This window comes from Carya illinoinensis, chromosome 5 (assembly GCF_018687715.1).
Source record: "Carya illinoinensis cultivar Pawnee chromosome 5, C.illinoinensisPawnee_v1, whole genome shotgun sequence".
In the NCBI taxonomy this organism is placed as follows: domain Eukaryota; kingdom Viridiplantae; phylum Streptophyta; class Magnoliopsida; order Fagales; family Juglandaceae; genus Carya; species Carya illinoinensis.
This window is the reverse complement of record NC_056756.1, coordinates 12687270-12712665: the sequence shown is the minus strand read 5'-3', so window position 1 is coordinate 12712665 and position 25396 is coordinate 12687270. Positions and strand designations below refer to the sequence as shown.

The 25396-nt window shown below is 36.3% G+C and overlaps 4 protein-coding genes and 2 non-coding genes across 14 annotated transcripts; 2 read left to right on the top strand and 4 right to left on the bottom strand.

Moving 5' to 3' along the window:
- The first annotated feature begins 4616 nt into the window (after window positions 1-4616).
- Window positions 4617-6825, top strand: LOC122311240 (UPF0481 protein At3g47200-like). Of its 4 annotated transcripts, none has more exons than XM_043125702.1 (3): window positions 4624-4784; window positions 5025-5076; window positions 5371-6825. In XM_043125702.1, exon 3 carries the CDS (start codon window positions 5408-5410, stop codon window positions 6698-6700), a length of 1293 nt encoding a protein of 430 aa, XP_042981636.1. In that variant the 5' UTR covers window positions 4624-4784; window positions 5025-5076; window positions 5371-5407; the 3' UTR covers window positions 6701-6825. The 4 variants fall into 4 exon arrangements, with proteins under 4 accessions (XP_042981634.1, XP_042981636.1, XP_042981635.1 ...); XM_043125703.1 differs by lacking the exon at window positions 4624-4784 and adding an exon at window positions 4818-4913; XM_043125700.1 differs by lacking the exon at window positions 5025-5076 and having other exon boundaries at window positions 4617-4784.
- Window positions 6826-6960: 135 nt separating this feature from the next.
- Window positions 6961-11025, bottom strand: LOC122311242 (OVARIAN TUMOR DOMAIN-containing deubiquitinating enzyme 4-like). Of its 5 annotated transcripts, XM_043125707.1 has the most exons (8): window positions 10652-11023; window positions 9934-10034; window positions 9631-9697; window positions 8724-8845; window positions 8318-8358; window positions 7947-8045; window positions 7581-7745; window positions 6961-7208 (listed from the first exon to the last, which is right to left on the bottom strand). In XM_043125707.1, exons 3-8 carry the CDS (start codon window positions 9644-9646, stop codon window positions 7193-7195), a joined length of 459 nt encoding a protein of 152 aa, XP_042981641.1. In that variant the 5' UTR covers window positions 9647-9697; window positions 9934-10034; window positions 10652-11023; the 3' UTR covers window positions 6961-7192. The 5 variants fall into 5 exon arrangements, with proteins under 5 accessions (XP_042981641.1, XP_042981639.1, XP_042981643.1 ...); XM_043125705.1 differs by lacking the exon at window positions 9631-9697 and having other exon boundaries at window positions 10652-11024; XM_043125709.1 differs by lacking the exon at window positions 9934-10034 and having other exon boundaries at window positions 10652-11024.
- LOC122312258 lies at window positions 10864-11026 on the bottom strand. Its single transcript, XR_006243157.1, has one exon. It is a non-coding gene; the product is annotated as a U1 spliceosomal RNA (small nuclear RNA).
- A 1410-nt stretch (window positions 11027-12436) lies between these two features.
- LOC122309467 (AAA-ATPase At3g50940-like) lies at window positions 12437-14393 on the top strand. The gene is made up of 2 exons (XM_043122961.1): window positions 12437-13646; window positions 13754-14393. Exons 1-2 carry the CDS (start codon window positions 12492-12494, stop codon window positions 14234-14236), a joined length of 1638 nt encoding a protein of 545 aa, XP_042978895.1. The 5' UTR covers window positions 12437-12491; the 3' UTR covers window positions 14237-14393.
- Window positions 14394-14643: 250 nt separating this feature from the next.
- Window positions 14644-14806, bottom strand: LOC122312259. Its single transcript, XR_006243158.1, has one exon. It is a non-coding gene; the product is annotated as a U1 spliceosomal RNA (small nuclear RNA).
- A 2652-nt stretch (window positions 14807-17458) lies between these two features.
- On the bottom strand, window positions 17459-24379 carry LOC122310565 (U-box domain-containing protein 6-like). Of its 2 annotated transcripts, none has more exons than XM_043124544.1 (6): window positions 24036-24379; window positions 22903-22996; window positions 22061-22246; window positions 21758-21865; window positions 20328-21496; window positions 17459-18464 (listed from the first exon to the last, which is right to left on the bottom strand). In XM_043124544.1, exons 2-6 carry the CDS (start codon window positions 22951-22953, stop codon window positions 17678-17680), a joined length of 2301 nt encoding a protein of 766 aa, XP_042980478.1. In that variant the 5' UTR covers window positions 22954-22996; window positions 24036-24379; the 3' UTR covers window positions 17459-17677. The 2 variants fall into 2 exon arrangements, with proteins under 2 accessions (XP_042980478.1, XP_042980479.1); XM_043124545.1 differs by lacking the exon at window positions 24036-24379 and adding an exon at window positions 23662-23966.
- Between the last annotated feature and the right edge of the window lie 1017 nt (window positions 24380-25396).

Genomic DNA, 25396 nt, shown 5'->3' with positions numbered 1-25396 from the left:
ATAAAGAACACAGATAGGGTTATCCTTACCATAGTACTCCTGAACCAAACTCGGCTATGATTTTGAGGCTACCAGATTTCTTGTCCTTACTGTAAACAGTGATTGGCATCCTACAAATGGAAAATTTTATATGATAACGCAATGCCAAAAACCCATAAACACTGGGCAATCTGGTACAGATCACACGCTTCTATGAGAACAACCCTGGCTGACAGACCAGGTGGTGGCCACCGACACCCTCTGCCGGTTGAGCCTCAGCCGGTCCGAGCAATTCTACCGTGTATGGTATCCTTCATTTCATGAACTTAACATCACTCCTATTAGTAGTTGTCATTCTAACATGTTACATGCATGTAAGAATGCTCTGATATAGTAAATATATAAGCTCTTTCATACAATATGACTATTCGATACAATCAAACATCATAACTTAGGCCTGCATAATCATTTGTCAGATCAACTGTCATTCTTTAGGTTATTTTATTTTATTAGATATATTTTTTAGACTTACATCCTCAAAACTATTTGCATCAAGAAAATAATTTATGTCAAAAGTTGTAATTCAGTGTATTCCTTTATATATTATTCCTTTACATGTCTATATATTCTTTATACGTGTGCATTCTGTCCTTATACACAGCAGTAGATTGTTAGAATTTATTTTCTGTTCTCTAGTAGTGCTCTGACAATACAGAGCAGAACCACCTTCTGTATATATAATGGCCACTACATCCACCTTTTGTAAAAGATGGTTAATCTCAATAAAGGACATTCTTTACAAACCACTTTCTATTTCTTATCATGGTATCAGAGAGCTCTTGAGAAAAGAGTTTTTTCATTCTTCCTTCTTCCTTCTCTTCTCGGTTGCCAAATAAACTCCTCATGTCTACCTCTGGTAATCCTCCACCTCCACCTCCACCTCCAACTCCAACTCCAACTCCAACTCCACCTCCACCTCCACCTGCTGTGAGTCATAATCATCCTTCCAATCCTTATTACCTCCATCACCCATAGAGCCCAAGCGCCTTACTTGTTTCCCAACCCCTTTCTATTTCAGGGGACAACTACCATTCATGGCGCCAGTCCATGCTTATTGCCTTAGAAGCCAAAAACAAACATGTTTTTCTCGATGGAACTATTAGTCGACCTAATGCTGATAACCCTCTTTTTGGTCCTTGGTGCAGATGCAACAAAATGATATTTTCTTGGCTTCTAAACGCTGTTTGCAAAGAAATTGCTAACAATGTTTTATATATTCAAGAAGTCTGGAATGACTTAAGAGACCGTTTCTCTCAAGCTAATGACCCACGTATTTTTCAACTTCAAAGGTAAATATCTGGTCTCTTTCAAGGGACTCTCTCAGTTTCTGTCTATTTTACCATCCTCAAAGGTCTATGGGATGAACTAAGTAACTACAAACCCCTTCCTGTCTATTCTTGTGGTACCTTCAAAGAAGTTGTTGCTACGCAACACTCTGAATATGTCATTCAATTTCTAGTTGGCCTTAATGAGTCTTTCTCGACTATTAGAGCTCAAATCCTTCTTATGGTACCCCTCCCACCCATTAACCAAGTTATTTCCCTAGTCCATCAAGAAGAAAGACAGCATGAGATTCTTTCCACCCCTCTTATGGAACTTATGGCCCTTTTATCTCGACAAGACTACACTAGAACCAATAGACAGAGTTTTTAGGTGTTTATGCTATGCAACAACACCTTTCAGGCATAGGCACAAGTTTTCTCCTTGAACTAAACAATTTGTTTTCTTTGGCTATCCATATGCTACAAAAGGATATAAACTCTATGATATTACAACCAAAACAGGCTTCATATCTAGGGATGCAGTGTTTCATGAGTCCATTTTCCCCTTTCTCACTTTTGTTTTACCACCCCCCTTCAACTGATGCTTCCTCTTTTGTATTCGCAATACCCTTTTCATATCCTCTCAATGACTTTCCACCTAATGTTTCTAATTCCAACACAGAACCTCAAGACCCAGAAGCCTCTTCTTCAACTCATAATGAAGAACCCTCTTCATCTCAAGAACCAGAACACATTTCTTCCCCTTCTAACTCTCCTTTAGCTCCTCCCACTTTACCTACTTGTGTTTCTACTAGAATTAGAAGAGTTCCTAACTACTTATCAGATTTCCATCTCAGGCTCCTCCCCTCTTAGACTCCATTTCAGTCTTCATTTTTTGATGGTCCTTCGCAAGCAGGTAATCCTCATTCTTTAGCCTTTACAATTTCTTATCATAATCTCTCACATTCTCATAAAACTTATACTCTCAATTTATCCACAATTTCTGAGCCAAAATCCTTTAATGAGGATGTTTGTCATCATCAATAGAGACAAGCTATGGCAGTTGAGATAGCAGCTCTTGAAGCTAATGAAACTTGAGAATTAACTACCCTACCTAATGGTAAATCTCCCATAGGGTGCAGATGGGTTTACAAAGTCAAACTCGGGTCAGATGGGGCAATTGAGAGGTACAAGGCCAGATTAGTGGCCAAGGGTTATACCCAACTAGAAGGATTTGACTATTACGATACTTTTTCCCCAGTTGCTAAAATGGTAACTATTAGAACCATTTTGGCTCTTGCTTCCATTTTCAATTGGCATCTCACACAATTAGATGTCAACAATATTTTCTTGTATGGCAAACTTTATGAAGAAGTCTATATGAGTTTACCATCAGGATTTGCTAAATAGGGGGAGAAAAAACAAGTTTGTAAATTGCTTAAGTCTCTTTATAGCTTAAAACAAGCCTCGAGACAATGGTTTAGCAAATTTTTAGGAACTTTGATTTCACATGATTTTATCCAGTCTGCTGTAGACCACTCCCTTTTTACTAAGGTCTCGGGTTCATCCTTCATAGCCCTACTTGTGTATGTGGATGATATATTAATAGCATCCAATGGCATGAAAGTTGTTGAAGAACTCAAGTTATTTTGACAGCAAGTTCAAATTAAAAGATCTAGGACCTTTAAAATAATTTTTTGGGCATCAAGATAGCTAGATCAACTAATGGAATTTCACTTAGCCAAATAAAATATGCACTGGAGATTCTTGAGGATAATGGGATGTTAGGGAGTAAAATGCAAAAGTTTCCAATGGAGCATAACTTAAAACTAAGCAAAACATAAAGGACTTTGCTTGATGATCCAACAACATATAGAAGGCTAGTTGGTAGATTAATATATTTGACCATCACAAGGCCTAATATCTCCTACTCAGTACAAGTTCTTTCTCAATTCATGGATAAGCCTAGACATATACATCTTGCAACAACAAATAGGGTGTTGTAGTACATCAAGAGGACTCCTGGACAAGGCATTTTTCTATCCTCTAAATCAAAGATGCACCTAAAGGCCTTTGCAGATGCAGACTGGGCAGATTGTGTTGACACCAGAAGAAGTGTCACTGGTTTCTGTATCTTTCTTGGAGATTCACTGATTTTATGGAGATCTAAGAAGCAAACGACTGTCTCTAGAAGCACTACAGAAGCAGAATACAGATCTATGGCATCAACAGTATGTGAATTAATATGGTTGGTTCAATTACTCAAGGATTTACATGTCCCTCACTCACATCCTGCCTTGTTATTTTGTAATAACCAAGTAGCATTACACATAGCAGCCAACCCAGTCTTTCATGAGAGAACAAAACACATAGACATCTATCGTCAAGTAGTAAGGGAGAAGCTTCAAGTTGGTTTAATCAAAACTTTACATGTCAAGAACAACATGCAATTGGCAAATCTCTTCACCAAGGCATTGGGACAACAACAGTTTGAGTCTTTAGTTTCTAAGATGAAACTTTTGAACATATATAGTCCATCTTGAGAAGGAGTGTTAAAAGTTATAATTCAACGTATTCATTTACATGTTATTCCTTTACATGTCTATATATTCTTTATACGTGTACATTCTGTCCTTATACGTACACAGCAATAAGTTGCTAGAATTTGTTTTATGTTTTTTAATGCTCTGACAGTGCAGAGTAGAGGCCATCTTCTGTATATATAATGGCCGCTATAGCTACCTTTTGTAATAGATGACTAATCTCAGTAAAGGACATTCTTTATAGACCACTTTATATTTCTTGTCAATTTATGTGTTTCTGCAATACTTAAGTTATTTGCATCTTTTTAAGAAATGTAAATCAATTCTGAAATTTATGGAAAAAAAATTAACTTCTTAATGATAAATAATATTTTAAAAAATAAATTGTACGACTTGCATAGTCTAAACTGTATCTACCACAGTGTTTAAAATAATCGAGAGCATACCAGTTGCTTAGAATTTAGTTGGGGCGTAAACATTATCCATAGAAAAGTTGTTTGCAATTCTCGTGACACGACAGAAGTTTATATAATATTTCAAGAGAGAGAGAAGTTTTGCTATATATAAATATAATCGCTTACTAATTTATATATTAATACTATTTTTTTTATATTTAAAATTTAAATTAGTATTATTTTTAATAAAATTTACTTTTTGATCAATCATAATAAATTAATGCACATATTAATACACAAATATGTTTATAACTAGACTTTTGCAAGAGAGAAACATAAGCCGTCTATATAAAGGCAGGAGAGTAGTTAGACCTAACATCATGAGTTATGACCTACAATATTGCAGTATGCGCTCCTACCCTTCACATACGTACGGCTTAATTTAATGGCTGCCAAAATCTAATTAAATAGCATCAGTTGTTGATAAGTTTCACTTACAGCAGGGGAGATTCTTTCAGCTAGCTGCTGCACAATTGATAATCGAGGTAGGCTCTTACAACATCTTATTCAAATTTTTTTTGTCTGTCGTCTGTATACTCTTTATTTTCTCGTTCTAAGCAACCGAAGTCATATTTTCCTGAACCTTCAATGGCAGCACCTCATGTATTTAATCTGTAAGTAATTATTTCTTTCTTCCAGTCAGTGCCACCATCTTTTCTTTCAATTATTTCTTAGCTTTGCTCTGATTGGAACGAAATGGTGATTCGAATTTCCTTTTATCTTAGATAAATGAACTTCACCTTATCTCCTTTTCTCCTTGCTCTTCTCTTTGAGGAGGTAAGTTTGTGATGCGCAATTACTGGGTAGCAAGCTTTTGCCAGATTCTGTCATTGATTTCTTTTCTCTATCACAACATACGTACAATTAGTAGTGGCAACCTCCAAAGACTCAATTTGTTCCAAACAATAGTCACACAATAGTGGCAACCTATCACAACGCTCCCTTCTTCTTGCTGGGATTGATAAACTTTGTCCTGAGTTTGAATTGAATATTGTGGTTTTCTGCTAGCACATATAACTAGACAAGTTTATTGGTGTTTATTTGTAATTTGCTTTCTTGCTCTCCTGATAGCTTTTGGTGGGCTTGGAAAGTTGCTTGAGAGAATACGATGGGAGAGAGAGATAAAACTGCGCAGGTTTCAATTGAAATGTCAGCCTTAAATAGAATGTTAGCCTCATCCATCGGTGAAAAGCTGCGAGATAACTCACCTTCCTTGCCAGTAAGCAGCATTTTCAGAGTCCCTCAGAAACTTCGTCGGCGTAATGAGAATGTTTATGATCCTAACATAGTCTCAATCGGTCCCTACCACCATGGCACTAAAAGACTAGCTCCCATGGAGGAAATAAAAATGTGGTATCTGGATTCCCTCCTCAAAAGGTTTCCACTGCCTCCAGATGAATGTTTGGTGCACATTGTTGAGAGCATCAGACAGTTGCAGAAGCGTGCACGTGATTGTTATGCAAATCCATTCAAGCTCAACGAGGAAAAGTTCATTGAGAATTTAGTTGTTGATGGTTGCTTCCTCCTTGAGCTCTTTCGTAAAGATGCATACATAGCCCCAAGAGCCGCAGATGATCCTATATTTAACACGTCCTGGATGTTTGAAAACCTTTATCATGACTTGATTTTGATGGAGAACCAAATTCCCTGGTTTGTTCTCCGTCGTTTATCTGAGCTAACAGCATCTACCAGCGAACAGGAACCCGATTTTCTCGAGAAACTTGTTCTCAAGTTCTTTGAGACGATGATGCTGATGACAGTGCCAGCCGAATACAGATCAAATGGCCGCGAAGTCAAGCATATTCTTGACTTATTGCACAGTTGCTTGCTTTCCTCGTCCGGGGGTAGAATTCCTCAAAACACAAACTTGGAGCTGTTTCCTCCAGTGACGGATCTCTTGCAGGCTGGAGTCAAATTCAAGAAGGGAACTCCTGATGACATCTTGAACATCAAGTTCAGTAGGGGAGCATTTGAGATCCCTCCCATTAAAATCCGGGGGAATTCGGAATCTTTGTTCAGAAATCTTATAGCATATGAGCAGTGTGACCGCCATTGCATGGATCAATTCACGTCTTATGCAGTATTCTTGGACTGCCTCATCAACAGCAGCAAGGATGCGGACTTGCTTTGTGATGAAGATATTGTTGTGCATGCCTTGAGCACGGAAGACATTTCCCTTCTCTTCAACAGGCTGTACAATGACACACTCATCTCCGAATTCTACTATGGTGGGATAGTTCATAATATTAACGAGTATTATAGATCTCGATGGCCTAGATGGAGAGCAACCTTGATGCGTGATTATTTCAGGAATCCATGGTCGATTTCTTCATTCATAGCTGCAATTTTCATACTTATTTTCACCTTTACACAGACTTTGTTTACCATTCTCTCTTATTAATCTGGCCCTTATCCTAGTTATTATTTTCTTGTGCAAGTGCTACATTCCAAAGGGATTGAATTTTGTATTGCTTTTTCTCCTAGTTGGTGCGATGACGTTTCATTTGTTAAATGATTTGTGCTTTATCCGGTGAATTATTAATACTTTGAAGGATCATATCTTGAAAACCATCCTACCTAGGTCGTTGTTACTGTGATCATATATGATAGACCGTCCTCCAATTCAACAGAATTTCATGTTCCCTAGCAAATTGAACAAAATTAGAATGCACCGGTGGCCGTGACAAATTCATTATCCACACCTGGAAACGGCATGACTGCAATTTCATTTGCAGAACAAAGTTCAGAGTTTTATTGGAGATGATTTTAAATCCATTAAGAATGATACTGTTTCCAACATCAAATAGAGAACCGTTCTCTTTTAGCATTTTGCAGGCACCACAGGGTACACTTCAAGATTCCTAAGACGATCCCATATTCTACTTCCATCCCTTTATTTTTTCTTGTACCTGCCAATAACCCACAAAAAAACTCATGAGATTTATCACTACTATTTAATCAATATGCTGTATCTGTACTTATAATAAACTGTTGCATAAATTAAATCATAAACACCCCTTTAAAAGGCCCTATGAGACATGAATACATTAATCAACCTGGCGAAATGGAGTAGAGATGAACGACAGATACAAGACAATCTATGAGCATCAAGAACAATATAATATCCATGTTCTCGAGGCAACTTTAACAGTGATCTCAAACTAGCTTTAAAAATAATTAAAATCTGCAAGCTAGAAAGAAACCACAAAACTGGAATCATGTAATCCAATGCATGCAGTTAAGCTGTGAAAAATAACTGACATGGAGGCAAGAGATCTCACCACTTGGATTCTGCACCACCAATTGGGTTCCGCAATGCATCATAGTGTCCATATCCATGATAAAGAACACGGATAGGGTTATCCTTGCCATACTCCTGACCATACTCGGCTATGATTTTGAGGCTACCAGATTTCTTGTCCTTCATGTAAACAGTGATTGGCATCCTACAAAGGGAAAATTTTATATGATAACGCAATGCCAAAAACCCATAAACACTGGGCAATCTGGTACAGATCATTTTCTACAGGCCTCTATGAGAACACCCCTGGCCATACTCTAGTTATTGGGATTTTCGTAAGTAGCAAGCAAGAATGAGCGAACTATAAAATTGAGGAAGAGTTTTAGAGATAAGAAAAAGAACTTACTGTAGGACATGAGAGGCCATCAGCAACTCAGGCTCTCCACCCCAAGTGTGAGGCTGTCGCATCTCTACAACATAGTTGTCAAAATCACCTTCAAGAAACCTGCCAGTGAATTGAAGACTTGAAAACTTGCATGAGGGTTGAAGTTTATTTCAATTGCTACAACAGGAAGTAAATCATCAGGTTTGGTGGATTCCATAATTTAAAAGTCTCCAATCATAATAGTATGGTATAAACATGGGAATCCTCTTCTTAAAACAAATGGGCAGTCCACTTAAACAGCCTCCAACAGTCAAATCTCCCAACTGTATTTTGGAGCCAATTGACAATGAAGCAACAGTGTAATCCCACAAAGCGTTCTCAAGAAAAATTACCATTCGGTTTCTGCTCTCCTCTTAACAAACTCATCTGCAACCTGTCCAAACCATTTAATGTTATAAGTCACATAAAAATTTGATTTGGGGGCATGAGCACCAAAAAAAGTGATTAGGCAGGAAACTGGGCGTGCTGGTTTGCAAGCAGATAAAAAAAAAAGAATCTAATTTTAGCTTCTGCTCTCTTCAAAACTGGGCATGATGGTTTGCAAGCAGTCTTTGTCCAAAAGATATTAGTAATCAGAACAATTCAACCAAGTTTACGGTAATTTTTATGTGAAATAGATGTTGCTCAAATGCCATATTAAACAGTTCAACAATGAATCAAAGGCAGTAAAAGTCTAAACATGCATATAAAGCATCAGTCTCCTTCTGAAATTAGGAAAAACTTGAGTTTATTTTGTACTTTAGCTCTGAGCTCATCTGCAAGTTCTTTCTGATGGCTATCACTTGAAGTTGGCTTCCCTGCTCTCAGGCAAGCACCATGAACTACAGACCGGAACAAACATCTTCCATCTCCAGGTATGCCTTGATCAAGCAAACACATAACATATTAACATATTCTTTAAGTCAAGCAATAAATTTCACAGCTAGCTGACATTGATTCAATGTTCGGATTGCAAACAAATTGATTCCATTCCATTTATAAGTTTGGCAAATGAAGAAAAGGGAGGATTCATGCTTATTGAGATGCCGCCTTTCAAATCCTACACAAACAACGCATGTCTTGTTCTTCTTGTGAGAATTCAATGGTATAGAATGTGCACAATGAATTCAGAACAACACAAGCACCACCTGACAGCAAATAGTACACCCTCTTTTATGTAAATTTTACTTCATTGAAACAGTAAAAAGGGAACTATATATTTTGAGTTGGCAATTGCATACCCAATCTATGCAATTGCATTCATTTTCCATGATTTACAGTTTGACCATGTTCTTAGCACCTCAATGAAGATTACAATTAATTAATGCTCACTTGTTTCAATATAAAATGAAATAAGAAAAATTAGTATGGCAAATGGGTGAGGCAGCTCATAAAAGAGTATGTAGTATGACAACCGAGTTATAGGCATCATATCCAGGCACCAATAATATGAATCTCCAAAAGTACATAACAAAAGGAAATAATAAAAAATGCATTTCCTATAATTCTAAAGAACAGCAGAATTGTAACAAAAAGATAAATCTCTTCGGAACTAAAAAGCAGAATCATTAATTACGAACTCATTTGCCGAGATTCTTGAAATTAAGAGAGGAAAAATTTGAAAACAGAGAGAGAGAGAGAGAGAGAGAGAGAGAGAGAGACAAACCTAGGCCATAATCCATGCTTAATGATCACAACAACTTCTCAAACGTCAAAAAAAGAAATCACACTCCCTAACCAGAAAACAAGATCATTAACTAAATAACAAAACTTGAACTTGCACGGAAAGCATCAAAACAAAGCCAACCGTAAGAAGAAAAGCACAGAAACTACTTGTCCACCAAGTAGTTTAAACTCCTTTTGTTTCTTGTCTCATTCTTACATAAGCGAAAGGGTAACATAAGATCACGAACACGAAACAGGAACAGACAACACACACAAATCATTAGAAACACAGGTGGGTCGTTACCAAGAGAAGTTTCTGGTTTCGGCATCTTTCGGGCATATGATAAGGAGAAAACCATGCCCAATCAGAAGAAAAAGCACGAGCCCTTGTAAAATGATGGGAAGCTGCAAAGTTAGCAGTGAATGAGACTAACTTGGGTCATTCTAGGGGTGATAGGAGTACCACCCGTCCATAGCTTTCTGGGTTGTGGTCCTGAAGCTACCATCGGAGAATCGAATTCCATTCTTTTGATAGAGAAGCTTGTGTTGGAAAATTTTGGGTGGAAAAATGACTTCCATATGCGTCGAATGAATATATATATATTGAATTTTGTACGAGGATTTATATATCTTTGTATATGTTCGTTAATTACTCATAGGGATAAAAAGAAGATTAAATGCTAATTTTTTTTGCCTTTTATAATTTGATCCATTGGATGTTTTAAATTGTGATGAATTCACCAATAAAAGTTATATAACTGAAAATGAATAATAAAATAAAAGCTCATAGTTTCTCCATTTAATAAATAAACAAAAAGAATTCAAAAGGAAATGTATAGTAGTGTTCGAACATATAATTCATTAAATTCACGAATTCTTATCAGTTTAATTGATAAGATAAGATGTCCACTTTTCCGTGCAATGAGAATCTGAATTCTGAGCTAATAGAAAGAAAAACATGCACTACGATCATTTACGTTTTATGCAATTAATTGAAATGCGTCATTTGAAGCAAAACCTACCAGTTCGAATCTTCCTTGATACTTTCCCTTCTGTTTTTGGGAACAACTTTCTCATCAAAAAAGGTAAAGAAATAATTGGGAATATATCAACTCGTGCTATAATAGTAGATAAACATCATTCAATTAAACACAGACGGCATGGCATTTTATCAAGCACCTCACATGCGAAGGAAAGAGAGACCCACAAGAAAAATTTTCGAATGGAATTTGGAACGGGGGCCGCGCGAACGCAGGCCCCCACTGCCACAAATTATGACGTAGGCTCTGCCACTTTGGGCAGACCTTAGGGCAGCACCCCTCCGAGAGTGCAATGGAGGTCACTGACCTAGGCCATGGGCCTTCTTGATCACCCATTGACCCCGTCCAGGTAAGTATGTTCTATAGGACCCGTGCTTTCCCTTATATATGAGCGCCTTGGCGTGGTCCTTCATGCTCCGTTTTAATGTGGGATAATATGGGCAGTGCTACTCCCACCGGGAGGAGCCATCCAACGTCCAAATTTTTTTTTATTTTTTATCAAATATTTTTTTAAATCCCTTGAACATTTGCAAAAAAAATTAAAAATTAAAAATTCATTAAAAAAATATTTTCTTAATCATTAAATAAAAAAAATAAAAAATGAAACCAAAACAGTGAGTTTTATAGGTGGGAGTAATGTTTTTCTCATAACATTGGCATTAGTTTATCTATATACAAATATAAATACATATTTACATAACTAGACCATTAAATTGACTATATTAGGTTGTGCATATAGAAATATTTACAAACTATAAACAGTGTCAATACGAGATACACTATTCACTCTTCAAATGTTATTTCATTAATTTTTTCTTTCCCCTCCCACTCTCTCTCTCTCTCAACCATTTCCTCTTCTCCCAATCTCAACAACAGAACCTTCACCTTCACCTTAATTTTATTATTATAATATATTACTTTTTTATCATTTTATTATTTTAAATATAATATATAAAAAATTATATCTTTTTATTATTATATTTGTATCATTAATGCCAAATACACGTAGTGGGTGCTAATTATAAAATATAAATAAATAATAATAATTTAAAAAAAAAAATTAATAATAATAAAAAATAATATTTTATTATTATTTTGACTCACATATGCATAATCTAATATGGAAGTTTTTCTTGAATGATAAAGATAATTTCTAATATATATGATTTTATATTTATACATAGAGAAAACAAGGTTAATAAGCTTGTTGTCTACAAGAATTGCTAGGGAAGCTTCTTCTTTTTTTTTTTTTTTTTTTTTTTTTTTGTGTGAAATATAACTTGTGTTTATCATTTTTCAATTGTAATTAACCTCTCATGCTACTGATAGTTATGATAGTTACACGTTATTTTATGTTAATATGAATTCCTCCTACATCAATCAAGGGATGATGAAATGATAATTACAATCATATTTATGAAAAAAATGACAATCAACATTTTATTGTGACTTTAAATAATTACTAAACAAATAAAACACGATAAATAGTTTTTAAATTATTTAACGTTACATCTAAAGATAAAAAAGACGATAGAGTAGGAGATGGGTTGTTTGCATAGTATGATGAGATAAAATGATTTTAAATAAAAGTTGAATAAAATATTTATTAAAATATTATTTTTTTAATAATATTATTGTTTTAAAAGTTGAATTGAGATTTAAAAAATTAAATTATTTATTATATTTTACGTAATTATTTAAAAAATTATAATAATCAAATAAGACGAGAGAATTGAGAGTATTTCTCAATGCAAACGCCTAGCTAGCCTGTACTTGACTCGGCTTGAAAATTTTGGTGGAAGCTTTCTAGCATTAGCTTCGAATGGAAGCCTCATCCCCCTGTTTTCTTCCTATAAAAGCCCTCTACCCAGAATTGTTAACTCACCAAGCAATTGGGGAAGTCCACAAGCCAAAAAAGCAATCCCCGATTCAAACAGTTTGCCAGCATATCTTTACATCACCAAGCATGTCGTTTCTAACAAGCATGCCTTCAACAACATCTATTCTATCAACATATGCCGCCTTCTCTGCATCCGCAATGCTGGTCCGGAGTATGATCAGCGAGGTCAAGACCATGAGCAGCCAACTCATACCCCAACAACTCCAAGAGAAACTCTACTCCAGGCTTGGACGCCTTTTCGGTACTCTCTCTTCTCAAATGATTCTCATCATCGATGAATATAATGGGTTTTCCGTAAATGAAGTATACCAGAATTCTGAAGTCTATTTAAGCACAAGAATCACCCCCACGATCGAGAAGCTGAAAGTTTCTAAGGCCCCGCGTGAGAAGTGCCTCTCCATCACAATCAACAGAGGAGAGCAGATTCATGATATATTCGAGGGAATCCATTTCACATGGGAATTCGTTTGTACTGAATCCCAGAAATCTTATTATGATTGTGAAAGCTATACCGAATCAACAGAAAAGTCTGAACGTAGATCACTTCATCTCAGTTTCCCCAAGAAATACAAGGACAAGGCACTCAGCACTTACCTGCCATATGTAGTGGACAGAGCAAAAGACATCAAGGAAGAAAACAAGGTGGTGAAACTCTATTCATTGGGAAGCTTCAATGGAGAGTATGGTGGGGGCCCATGGGGATCAGTCAATCTTGACCACCCATCCACTTTTCACACACTGGCTATGGATCCAAAGCTGAAGAAGGAGCTGATGGATGACTTGGACAGGTTTGTGAAAAGGAAGGAATTCTACAGGAGAGTGGGAAAGGCATGGAAACGTGGGTATCTGCTATATGGCCCTCCTGGTACAGGCAAGTCAAGCTTGATAGCCGCCATGGCTAATTACCTGAAATTTGACATCTATGATTTGGAGCTTACAAATTTAGGTAGCAATTCAGAGCTTAGGAGACTTTTAGTCTCTACTGCAAATCGATCTATTCTTGTAATTGAGGATATTGACTGTAGCATTGAGTTACAGGACCGACAGTACGGAGAATTCAATCAAACCGACAGCAAGGTGAGTTTATATATTGTAACTCATCTTGCATCGCTTCAAAATACCCAGCAAAACACGTAGGATCGACCATGGGAGTAATTGATTGAACTATTGACTCTAATTGACAGCTAACACTATCCGGGCTGCTAAATTTTATTGATGGACTGTGGTCAAGCTGTGGAGATGAGAGAATAATAGTGTTCACAACCAACCACAAAGAGAGACTAGACCCTGCATTGTTGAGACCAGGCCGCATGGACATGCACATCCACATGTCCTATTGCACTCCATGCGGTTTCGAGATCCTTGCTTCCAACTACCTAAGGATCCAAAGTCACAGCCTTTTCAATGAAATTGAAGGGCTAATAGAGGAGGTGGAGGTCACCCCAGCAGAGGTTGCAGAAGAGCTGATGAAAAATGAAGATCCTGATATTTCCCTTGCAGGACTGGTTGCATCCCTCCATCAGAAGCAGCAGATGAAATGTGTTGAAGAATCCAAATTCGAAGGAGGAGGAGCAGTCAATGAAGAAGACAAACGAAGCCCGAAAATGGAGGAAGTAGGTAAGAAGAAGAAGTCAAGGAAAGCAAGGAGAGGTAAAGGCAAGCGATGAGAGACAATATATAAATATATATATATATACATGCATACATATACATATGGAAAGCCGTTCGTATGATTTGAGCCGTCTCTCACTCGTCTTTGTTACAGATTGCCTTATAATAGTTATATATACTACGCTTTTTATAAAATAAATCCGTTGTTGTGTATTGAACACGTCTCTCTCCCTACTGATCCACAATTCTTGAAATTTTCGTCAGTAACCCATGAACCAGTCACAGAGTTATTCTAGACGTGAACGAACCAGCAATCAACAATATTTTTGGACTAGTCACAGTGTGTTCCATGACATTTTATCAAACACAATACCTGCTAAATAAAAATTGCAATAACGTACAATCCACAATGGCTCAACGTCCAACAACACATAGCTGAGAGAAGTTTTGAACTAGAACTGCAACAGGGGCCGCGCGAACGCAGGCCCCCGCTATCACAAATTATGACGTAGGCTCTGCCACTTTGGGCAGACCTTAGAGCAGCACCCCTCCGCGAGTGCAATGGAGGTCACTGACCTAGGCCATGGGCCTTCTTGATCACCCATTGACCCCGTCCAGGTAAGTATGTTGCAGCGTGCGCAGTGTTGTTCTATAAATAAAGCGTCTCAGCATATTCCTTCTTACTCCATTTCGATGTGGGACTTACTGTCGGCAATTTATGCATATAACTAACAGTTAAAGGAGACAATAATACGTGTCATATATCCTATGTAAGTGTACGACGTTATACAAATGGTGGTCAGTTGAATCTTTGAACAGCCAGCCAAGAAAAAAAAACAACAATATCGACCGAACAGAGCCTCATGGACACGAGGGTTCTAAGATTATGAAATTAATAAAATGTCTTGGTTATAATGGAACATCATACTGCAGAAGTATTTTTTGGACCCATATTCTAAGCATGACAAAAAGAAGAGAAATTCTTAGAACCGGTCAGGCTTATTTTATCCAAATAACAGCCCACCAATAATATAGTGACACCTAGACTTCCTATCACAGCAATATTGTGAGAGCACTACATCAGATTGAAGGAAAATGCTACACATCATCCTACACCACACACTTTATATATTAAAATAATATTTTTTATTTTTTTATTTTTTATTTCATTTTATTCTTATTAAATTAATTAAATTATTTTATTTATCATCTACACACTACATATTTATTATAGAAAAAATAAAAAAAAATTAAAATAAATGTGGTGTGTGAAGTGTGAGGATAATAAGAAGAATTTTTCCAGATTGAAATGCCCTCCCTTCGCACTACACACACGCTCAACCCCCAAATCTTCTGCCCTATTCATATTCCACCAAACCCAGAACACCCACCTTGTTGGAGCCGCGACACTCTACCCTATATAGCCACGACGGAGCTAAACCCCAAGATCTGCGACGGACGAACGTCGACCCCCTGAGCCACGACGGATGGAACCCACAAAACTCCCCAAATCTTCTCCCCGTGCCCTCCGAAACCCAGTGACCCCCTCACACTTCACAGGGTCTGAAGAATGCTAAAGCAGGTGCACCTATTTCTTGCTCTACATATAGAGATGATTGATGCTTTTGAAACTTGAAGATCGGATTGAGAGGAAGAAAACAGATTTGATATTTGGAATAAGCAATGATTTTCCCCTCCCCAAAGCACGAAGATCTAAACGCTATATAAGTAATTTATTTTGTTCTAGGCTAGATCCTATATCATATAGAAGTAGCAGATCTTTGTAGTTTCACTTTTTCTTTTTTTTCTTTTTGTTTTCTTCTTTTATTTATTGTTGTAATCATGTTTTGATTTTTTGGGTGCTTTCTGGACTCTTTGGAGTAGATGAATTGCACTTGGAAACTGAATCCATGAAATTTTTTTCTGTTCTAAATATGTTATGGTTGGCGTCATCTGCGGCTGAGGAAAAAGGTGTGGAAGAGTTTGTTGTTCTGTTTTTGGGTGTGAAAAACAAAGGCTTCCCGTATGATTGAGCAAAATTTTCTATTGGTGCATTGTTATTTTTTTTTTTTTTTTTGGTGGTTTCATGCTCATTTTTGGATTGAAGGTCTTATGGAGAACTAAGTTCATTGATTATTTTGGCATTACTAGCAATGACATCTATACCTCCTGTGATTAGTTTCTTGTTTTTCTCTACGGCTATTTGTACATTAGTCACTATGAGATTATCAATATCTTAGAGAACCCACCTAGTCCTTCATTCTGCTGGTGCATGCTTCTTCACTCCACCTCTGGGCTTTTGAAGAGGAACAATGGCTGAAAAAAGCGACGAAAGAAATACTTGGAGGTGATTGTTGTGCATCTCTCCTCCTTCGTCGGTGTCGGGCTGAGATGAATGGGAGAAGGTCTATGCGCGAAGGGGAAAAGGGCAGCTTGAATGATGGCCTATACATTGTGATTCTCTGTGACTTGGTGCATTTGCCTTCCAGTGTTTTTTCCTACGTGGTATAAGATGAATGGTGAGCTGTTTTTGTGTGATTAACAGCCCGACTCGTGTGACACGCCTCTGCAAAAAGAACTTGAAGCCCTTTTACGGTGATGGAAAAGGATCTGAACCGGACATGGAGAACAACCTGTGATGAGCTTAATGATGGTAAACTTGACAAGAGAGTTTATTTATTGGAATTTGTGATTGATTTGGAGGGGTTATTGCCAAGTATTTAGAGTGATATCCCCCTCTCGTAGTGGTAGGGAGCAAAGCGTTGGGACACTTGAGGACCCAATAATCAAAATACAATAAGAACAATTTATCAATTCAAAGGTAGTTGAATTTATCACTGAGCGGTTGAGGTAATTGGGAGATTTTAGTTAAAAAATATATATTACTTCAACTTTGAAAGGAAGGACACATTACTTATTCCATTTTGAAATAATGGGTCCTTTTATTGTTTTGTGTTTAGGTTCGGTTTCTTTTTAGTTTACTTTTGCAAATAAATAAAATAAAAAATTATATTCATCATTCCTCTACCATTCACTATAGATAATTTTTTTTTTTCTTACTAAATGTGTGATATATGAATGATAAATAGAAGAATTTTTTTAATTTAATAAAGAATAAAGTAAATAATACAATAAAAATATAAATGTGGTTTGTGGTTATTGATGATGTAGAGAAGGGGTCTCTGTGATGTTCGGTTTAACTTCTCATCCTACGTTTGGCGATGACAGTCCTACATTCGAGAACTTGCACATCGAATTTCACATCCAGACACACTAGATTCTTTTGAACCAACCCAGGGCTTGAATTGACATACTCAGTCCACGTAATCCTTTCCCACAACCGGCAAGAGGGAAGACCAAAATTAAAGGAGGCAAAAATTCCATAAATTACAGGGGCCTGTACATCTCTTCTCTATGAAAACAAAAGGTGATGCCCATGGAAACAGGACAGAAGAAATGAAAAGGATGATACAACGGAAATTTACAACAGATACAGCCTAACATTGATAAACTGAATAGCTCTTGCTTTTCCGGAAGAAGCTAAATGCTTTACCCATCTTTCGTCTTGAGATTGATTTACAGAGTGGATTTGATTCCAGGGCAGGCATGGGCTTTTCACTATTTTCAGCCAGCTGATGCATCTCGGTAGGCGGTTGGTCTCGTTGTCGCTGCTCCCTAAACACCATCAAAAGTTTCTGAGCTTTCTCTCTCCCCCTCGAGGTTCCATTCACTGAGATTGACACCAGTGCAGGTATTACCCCTTCTCGTAAAACCATTTGACTGCATTTCTCATTTCCTTTGCACAAAATAAAGAGACATGAGGTTGCTTGCTCCTGTTCAATAGGTTCACCAATGTCCAGCATTGTTGCTAGTCCACTAATAAGGCCAGGTGCGGATACAATTTCATTCTTTCCCGACTGACATGAAGCCAGGTTTATAAGGACAGCAATGACTTTTTCCGCCCACGTGTGATCACCAGAGGCTGAAAGAAGGGATTGGAGGCCACTGACAATGCCAGCTGAAAGGAGATTCGGAATATTGGAGGGAAGAGTGGAGAGATTATAGAGGGCATAGAGGGCATCAAGCTTGCACTGGGGTTCAGGATTTGTTAGAAGGATCTGGGTTAAGAAAGGGACAGCCCGACTTGAACCGATGACAGACTTTGCTCCTTCGACGAAGGACAGATTCAGGTACAGTGCTGTGGCAGATCCTTGGGAATTGGGGTTAGAGATCATCTCCTCCAACAATGAAATTACTCCTGCCGCAAACATCATTTCCTTATTTCTGAAACAGAAAAATTCAAAAATAGCAATTACATCAAATTTTTTTAAAGATCTTCATAGTTTATGAATTTGTAAACGAATGAAAATATATCCTAAACTACCATATCTATTTACACCCTCACTTAAGATCCGACTGTTTATGTGTGCAAAATGTAGCTCCCAAAAAAGCAAACAAACACACACAGGCAAGAAGTTTAATATGCCAAACAAGTTAACGGACCAAACCCATATAAGGGTTTCAAATTATTATAAATAAAACACTAGCTTCTAACAATTGATAAAATAATTCTTTTTATAATTAATAAGAGAATTTTATTCTAAGTAAATATGCATAGCCCAAAGTACACAGGTAGTATACATGAGAAGTAAAACCTAAACTTAGAGCAAAACACAATCAAAACCAAACAAGAAATTGATAAAAATAATTTTTTTTTTGATAGGTAATAAGTAATTTTATTGAGATAAAGATGGGCATAGCCCAGGTATGCTGGAAGTATATATGTGCATACAATTTAAGAGCTAGAAATAGATACAAAAAAATCATGGAAACTGAGGCCAGTAAAATCTGAAATTGATAAAAATAATGATATAGCAAACGTAATGTAATTAGCCTCACTTGGATTCACACAGGTAGTATACAAGAGAGTACACCTAAACTTAGAACAAAACACAATTAAAACCCAACATGAAATTGATAAAAATAATGATATAGCAAATGTAATGTAATTAGCCTCACTTGGATTCAAAAACCATCTCAACTCATCTCATCTAATCATTACATCACATCATTACAACTTTCTCAAACTTTCAAACAGAATATAACAAATAATTCAACTTTTTTAAATCTCAAAAAAAAAATAATATTAAAAAATTATATTCTAACAATATTTTATTCAACTTTCAACTCTCATCTCAACTCAACTCATTATCCAAATCTAAGTCCTAAGGATGCATGGAGATTGCAACGAATGCTTTGGCATACAAAGACACTTGCACCCATGGTGTTTTTGTTTTTTTTTCAAAATAAAAAAATAAAAAAATAAAAAAGGGTGACACATTCTTTTGAAAGAAATTGAAAAAGAATAAAATCAGCTAAGAGAAAACTTATGATTCATAGATCATACGGTCAAAATTCTGAAAGCACTCTGAAAATGACGTCCGTAAGCACAAGTGAAAATTCAAACTAATGCCAGCTTTTAAAAATTACAATCTCCATGTCTTTCCTGGAAAGAATTGACATTAAACCAAAAAGGAAAATAAAACTTAGCCTCGACAACCAACCTGCCATTAAGGAGCACAAGAAGACAATTGAGGGGAAATTAGATCCACAACTAGTTATATAAGCCAGATCACCCAAAAGCATTAGCAAGTTGACTCTTTTGCATTTCGAACAATAAACAGGAAGAAAATTATATGATGATAAATAGTACTTGCCATGATAATAAAGATGGTAAGGAAAGTTCAAGTACAAAATTTCATTATAACTGGATCATTGTAATTTTGATCAATTTATAACACTTTTTTTTAGGTGATCAGTTTATGACACTGATAATAGAATAAATATATGAATCAGGCGAAACAAAGATAAAGATGAGTTGGCAACCAGATCATGCCTGTAATTTTTTTACCAGTAAATTAATTCAACTAAAGTGCCTGTTGGGGGATTCGAACAGATCACATCTATAAATATGGTTTAGTTCTACTTATCAAAAAAAAAAATATATGGTTTAGTTCTTTGCAGGACCATCTTAATGTTTTAGTACTGTCATAACTCCCATAAATTCTGCCATGCTTCCATAAATATATGGCCAATGGTCATGCTTGATATTGTAAAACTCCAGAAACATTGAACAAGAATGCATACCTGATATTGTTGACAGATAGGTTGAAAAGAGCCATGGCTCCACTTTCCTGAGCCATTGCATTCCCTTCATGCACAGCTGACCCTAGAAATCGCAAAAGAGCTTCCACAAACCCATTGGCTCCCATAAAAATCCTAGCCTCCTCGTCATCCTTCAGCAGCAACCTTATTTGCTCTACCACCACACATTTTTCCCTCAAGTCTTCCCCCTCATCCAAGATAGACAGAAAATTCTGGTAACTTTCCAATACACCAAGCTCACACTCTTCCAGCTTAGGAGACAAACTATCTGTTTCATTTCCTTCAGCCTCCTCTATGACACCACTCTCCTCTAAAGGAACAACCTTAACCCCCTTCAACTTGCAAGACCCAACACTGTCCATAGCTCTTGAATTTGTAGATTCTGACTCGGACAACGCCAGCCTCCAATAGTTGAGGTCAAGAGACTCGGGGGGACCATCAGGAATAGAAACTCCATTCTGTTCACACCAACTAGCAATGAGACCTTTAACACAGTAATTAGGGGTCAATGAGAGATGTGAGAGGTTCTGTTGAGTCTTTGGGCAGGTGTTATGCCCATCACCAAACCATTTCTCAATGCAGATCCTTTCATATGTTTGCCCAGAAGCAATGATCACTGGATCATGCATAAGCTGTAATGATATTGGACACCTCAATTCTTCAGGCGGCATCTGCCCTGATCTCCTGTTGTTTGGCTTGAAATTAAAAGAACCAAGTTTTGATAGGTGCCGTTCAAAGGCATGACCATTGCCACCAGGTCCACCATCATCAAGAGAGCCCTGAACAGTGGGAGAACAAGGTGTGGAACCTTGCGAATCATTATCATCAAAGAACTCACTTCTAAATAATTTGGAGTACTTTCTCATTAGGTGTAAAAGATAAGCCACAATTGATTCCTTCCTCTTGTCTTCCTCTGCACGAGCTCTTTCTATGAGTTTCTTGAGAGCTCTTCTCTCTGAAAGAGCTGCTCTAGAAGAGGTTATTCCAAGCCTAGTAGCAGCCTGGTGAAAGCATTCTAGCTCATTACTGTCATTACTGTTGTTGAATTTTTTCCCCTGTTGGAGCAGTGCAATAATTTCATCACCAACTTGCTTCTCTAATGGCTCGAGCGAGAACACAGTACCCTCAAGTTCACTCACAATCTCCTGAATCTAAATGGAAATTCATACAAAAGGTGTCAAAAATACTAAATAGCAACAAAATACCACAATATCAACAAGAAGGATCATTTATGGTTATTTATAAATATGACCCCTAAAGAAAAGGGTAGTCTTATTAGCATGAAGCCAAAACCCATTAACTACAAATATGCACCAGAATCATTTAGAGGACCATCCAGCATGTGAGCAACGTCTGAAGTATATTAAAAAAGAAGCTTAAATCCAGCACATGAGAACTTCAATAATAATTACCTGGCATCCAATTGATTCTGGGACAATATCGTCAACACGCTTGAGGCTATCTTCAAGTGCACATCTTGCCTTCTCAAACTTTAAAAGAACAGAATCCCCAGTTATAGCCTGCACAATAAGAAAGATTATATCACTAAAAAATCCTCGGCTAAAAAATAAATTTACAGAAATAAGAACAAAGAACAAAGAATGCATAGTTATTACTCTACCTAATAGATTGAATATAAAAAGGAAATTAGCTCACTGTATTATAGTTGAACACATTCCCACTATAAAATATGTTAATCCAATAAATAATCATACCAGATATAGTTTACTGCATTCTGAGCAGTGTTGAAGAACATTCCTCGCCTTCTCAAGTGCTACGTGCAATGCGCACAATGCCTGAATGCCAGATTTGCTCCTTGGGCGTGCTGCTTCCAAAGATGGGAAAATTGATATTACTTTGCAATATATCGCAGAGAGTGTCTTGCACATTTCTCCATGTAACTGCATAAGAAAAATAATGTGAGCTAATTACCCAGTGTTATGGAACTGTATTCGAAGTATGAACTTCAAAAAGTTAATAGCAAATCCAACAATTCTATACGACTGCAGTCCAAAATAAGGAAACCCTCGTAGGAGAAGAACCAACTTATAGTACAAACTAGATGACCAAATTCTCACCAAACTCATAGACCAAGTATAATGTCAACTTGTCAGTCATTTTTTTCAGGAAATTAGAATTAATTATCTATGAAGGAAACCAAGTACAAAATTTTAGATACAATTTTCACCAGCTAAATAAAAGTAATTCTGAAAATGCCTTGTACATGACTTCATCTAGAACCCCACTCCAGATGCTAATCACCATGACAAAGGAAAAACTGAAGCGCCAAAGTATCAACTATATAGTTTCCTTAAATAACCATAATAGGGCATGCACACACATATATGCGCAAAAAAAAGGGGGGGCATACACACATACAGGCACAACCGATATATTTAGAATTATGAAAATACATTAACCAGCCCCACGTATATAGGATCGTGTCTCCACCGACTAAAAACATAAAAGAGTAAGTAAATAAAGAAATGCTCAGATAACATTTTTCACAGTAAAAGCTACCAGTAATTTGAATTCAATCCAAACATTGCACCAATACCTTGGCATCAGTAGCTGCAAACAAATTTTCCTCTATCTCCGTAACATCCATTATTGAAGATCACCGTGGAAAATTATAGAAACCCTTAGTTCATCTGCGTTAGAAAAAGAACCAAATAAATTAACAATTGCATAGGACCCAATTAGCTCAATACGAAAAGCAGCGACCAGGCCAAACTGCTACAGCTAAAGACCCTTCGTTGCATCAGCTATTTTACGTGCTAACGAATCCACATTCAAATTATTTTGATAGAATACACTGGAATCAACATTATACATGCAAAACCAACAAAAGCATGATCACACTGTTTGGTACCTTGAAAAACTGTTGAAAAAGGAAATAAAAACGAAGTTTAACATTACTATTCCGTCATTTGAGATTAAGAAAAACGATTAATTAAGGTGAATATGGCGAAGAGCGCACCCCAACTACGCCAATCATTGTGTTGGCTATGTTGGTGAAAAAGGAAAAAAATTTCGTCCTACATTCTTTCAGTAACCAAACACGGCTCTAAAAGAAAAACAGGGTCTTCAGCACGGAGTCCTACTTCGTTTTTTCTATCAAACGCAATGGATCCGGACATGACAGTACGAAAGGAATGAAGAGAAAATTAATTAAATAAACGATCTGAATCTGACATTTCATCAAACACGTAAAATTTAAAATTTGAAAGGAAAAAAAATCACAAAGAGAACAAACGAAAAAGGAATGATGGTAGGGAAAAAAAACATAAATAGATTTAAGCATTTACTCAAATACCGATGATTCAAGATTCCAAAAAAGCGGAATTCGAAATGACTTCCTAGATAAAGCCTTTTAGCTGGGACGAGACGAAGAAATCACCCAGAGATAATGAAATTCCGAATACAGCTAAAAAGGAAGTGCATCCACATTTATAGGAATTAGTTAGACAAATAAAGCAATTCCTAACCATAATACGCGAATTAGCTACGGAATGTGATTTACACCCGAGCAGGGAAATAATGACGCGGAAAGAAGATCACAAAAAACAACAGAAATAAATTAAACATTTCCGTAAACCAAACCACAGCTCAAGCGAGAAAAAAGAAAAAAGAAATCCAGGAGTGAACTATTGGGCTGAGTGAAGCTAGGGTTTGAAGCCCAAAACGCACCAGAAAAATACGGAATCAAGCCGAGGAGGCTTCATACAAATAGCATGTAAAATGAATCCCAGAAACCAAACAGGAAATTAGGGTTGCAGTGATCTGCTAACTTCCATCTCATTGCAGTTTGTTAGGTATTGGAGGGTTCGAATCAGGGAGAGAGATGGACCGAGAGAGATTAGAGGCTTTCGATTGTTGACAGAAGTTGTGTAGATGGTGAAGGATATTGGGAATCCGAAATAGATTTTTCAAAGATTCGAAGGTGTTATTTAAGGGAAAATAAAATAACAGTGAAAAATAAAATGATTGTTTATTCGCAAGTCTATATTTTTCCTGAAAAATAACAACAATAATAAGAGGGGATTGGGAATTATTTCGCCGCTATTGTCTCCCCGGTACACCGGCCGACAGTTGCCGACCTCGTCGTTTGTCGGTTAGTAGATCTGTCATAAATGTACCCAATGGACGAAATTATCCTCCTCATTGGTTTTTTCTTTTTCTTTTTTTTTTCTTTTAAGCAAGTTGATGGGAGAAATTGTAAATTTCAGGGCACGAGCCCTCCAGTTGAATTCAATTTCCATACCTTAGTCCTAAAAGTTGGGACACTCTTATTTCACTTTTATAATATTATATAAAATGTAATACTTCCTAGTTTTGATAAAATGACGCTTCAATCTTATCAAATTTCATTTTAATATCTAAATATATATAAATATAAATATTTTTTAATTTTTAATTTTTAAGTTTTTAATCTAATTATTATTTAATTATTATAACTTTTACAAATTTCAAAACAAAATACAAAAAATAATCAATTTTTTTAAATCTCAAAACAAAAATTATATTAAAGGCAGATTTGGTAAACATATCTCAACTCAAAATTCTTATCTTATCATTACAATTTTCTCAAATTTTTATACAAAATATAATATACAATTCAACTTTTTTAAATTTCAATTCAATTTCTCAAATCTTAAAATAATAATAATACTCAAAAATAATATTTTAAACTTTCATCTTAACTCAAAATTTTCATATTACTTATCAAACATGCCCTAAAATATTGTATTCTAACAAAATTTAAATTTATAATATTTTTATTCAATTTTTTCTCTCTCCTTTTTTAAAACTCCATACAACATTTTAATTCAAATCATTTTTAACTCAAATATCTTATTACTATTCACAAACTATTTCAACTCATCTCATTTCAACCCACTATCTAAATCAGGTCTTATAACTATTAGATTATCCCTTTATTAAAAAAATATCAAAAGTTGAGTCGGGTTAGATTCGATTTCACCGAAAATAAAAACAATTTAATTGGATTTTTTAAGTTTATTTTTATAAGCCTTGTGAATTGTAACATG

Coding starts and splice junctions, on each gene's coding strand:
- LOC122311240 (XM_043125700.1), top strand. CDS start 5,408: ATGGGAGAGAGAGATAAAACTGCGCAGGTTTCAATTGAAATGTCAGCC.
- LOC122311242 (XM_043125706.1), bottom strand. CDS start 10,706: ATGAGAAAGTTGTTCCCAAAAACAGAAGGGAAAGTATCAAGGAAGATT. Junction 8,046..8,317: donor AGGAGAGCAGAAACCGAATG/GTAATTTTTCTT, acceptor ATTCACTGGCAG/GTTTCTTGAAGGTGATTTTG. Junction 7,746..7,946: donor ATGGCCTCTCATGTCCTACA/GTAAGTTCTTTT, acceptor TTCCCTTTGTAG/GATGCCAATCACTGTTTACA.
- LOC122309467 (XM_043122961.1), top strand. CDS start 12,492: ATGGAAGCCTCATCCCCCTGTTTTCTTCCTATAAAAGCCCTCTACCCA. Junction 13,647..13,753: donor TCAATCAAACCGACAGCAAG/GTGAGTTTATAT, acceptor TCTAATTGACAG/CTAACACTATCCGGGCTGCT.
- LOC122310565 (XM_043124544.1), bottom strand. CDS start 22,953: ATGGATGTTACGGAGATAGAGGAAAATTTGTTTGCAGCTACTGATGCC. Junction 21,497..21,757: donor CAGAATCAATTGGATGCCAG/GTAATTATTATT, acceptor ATTTCCATTTAG/ATTCAGGAGATTGTGAGTGA. Junction 18,465..20,327: donor CTATCTGTCAACAATATCAG/GTATGCATTCTT, acceptor TTTCTGTTTCAG/AAATAAGGAAATGATGTTTG.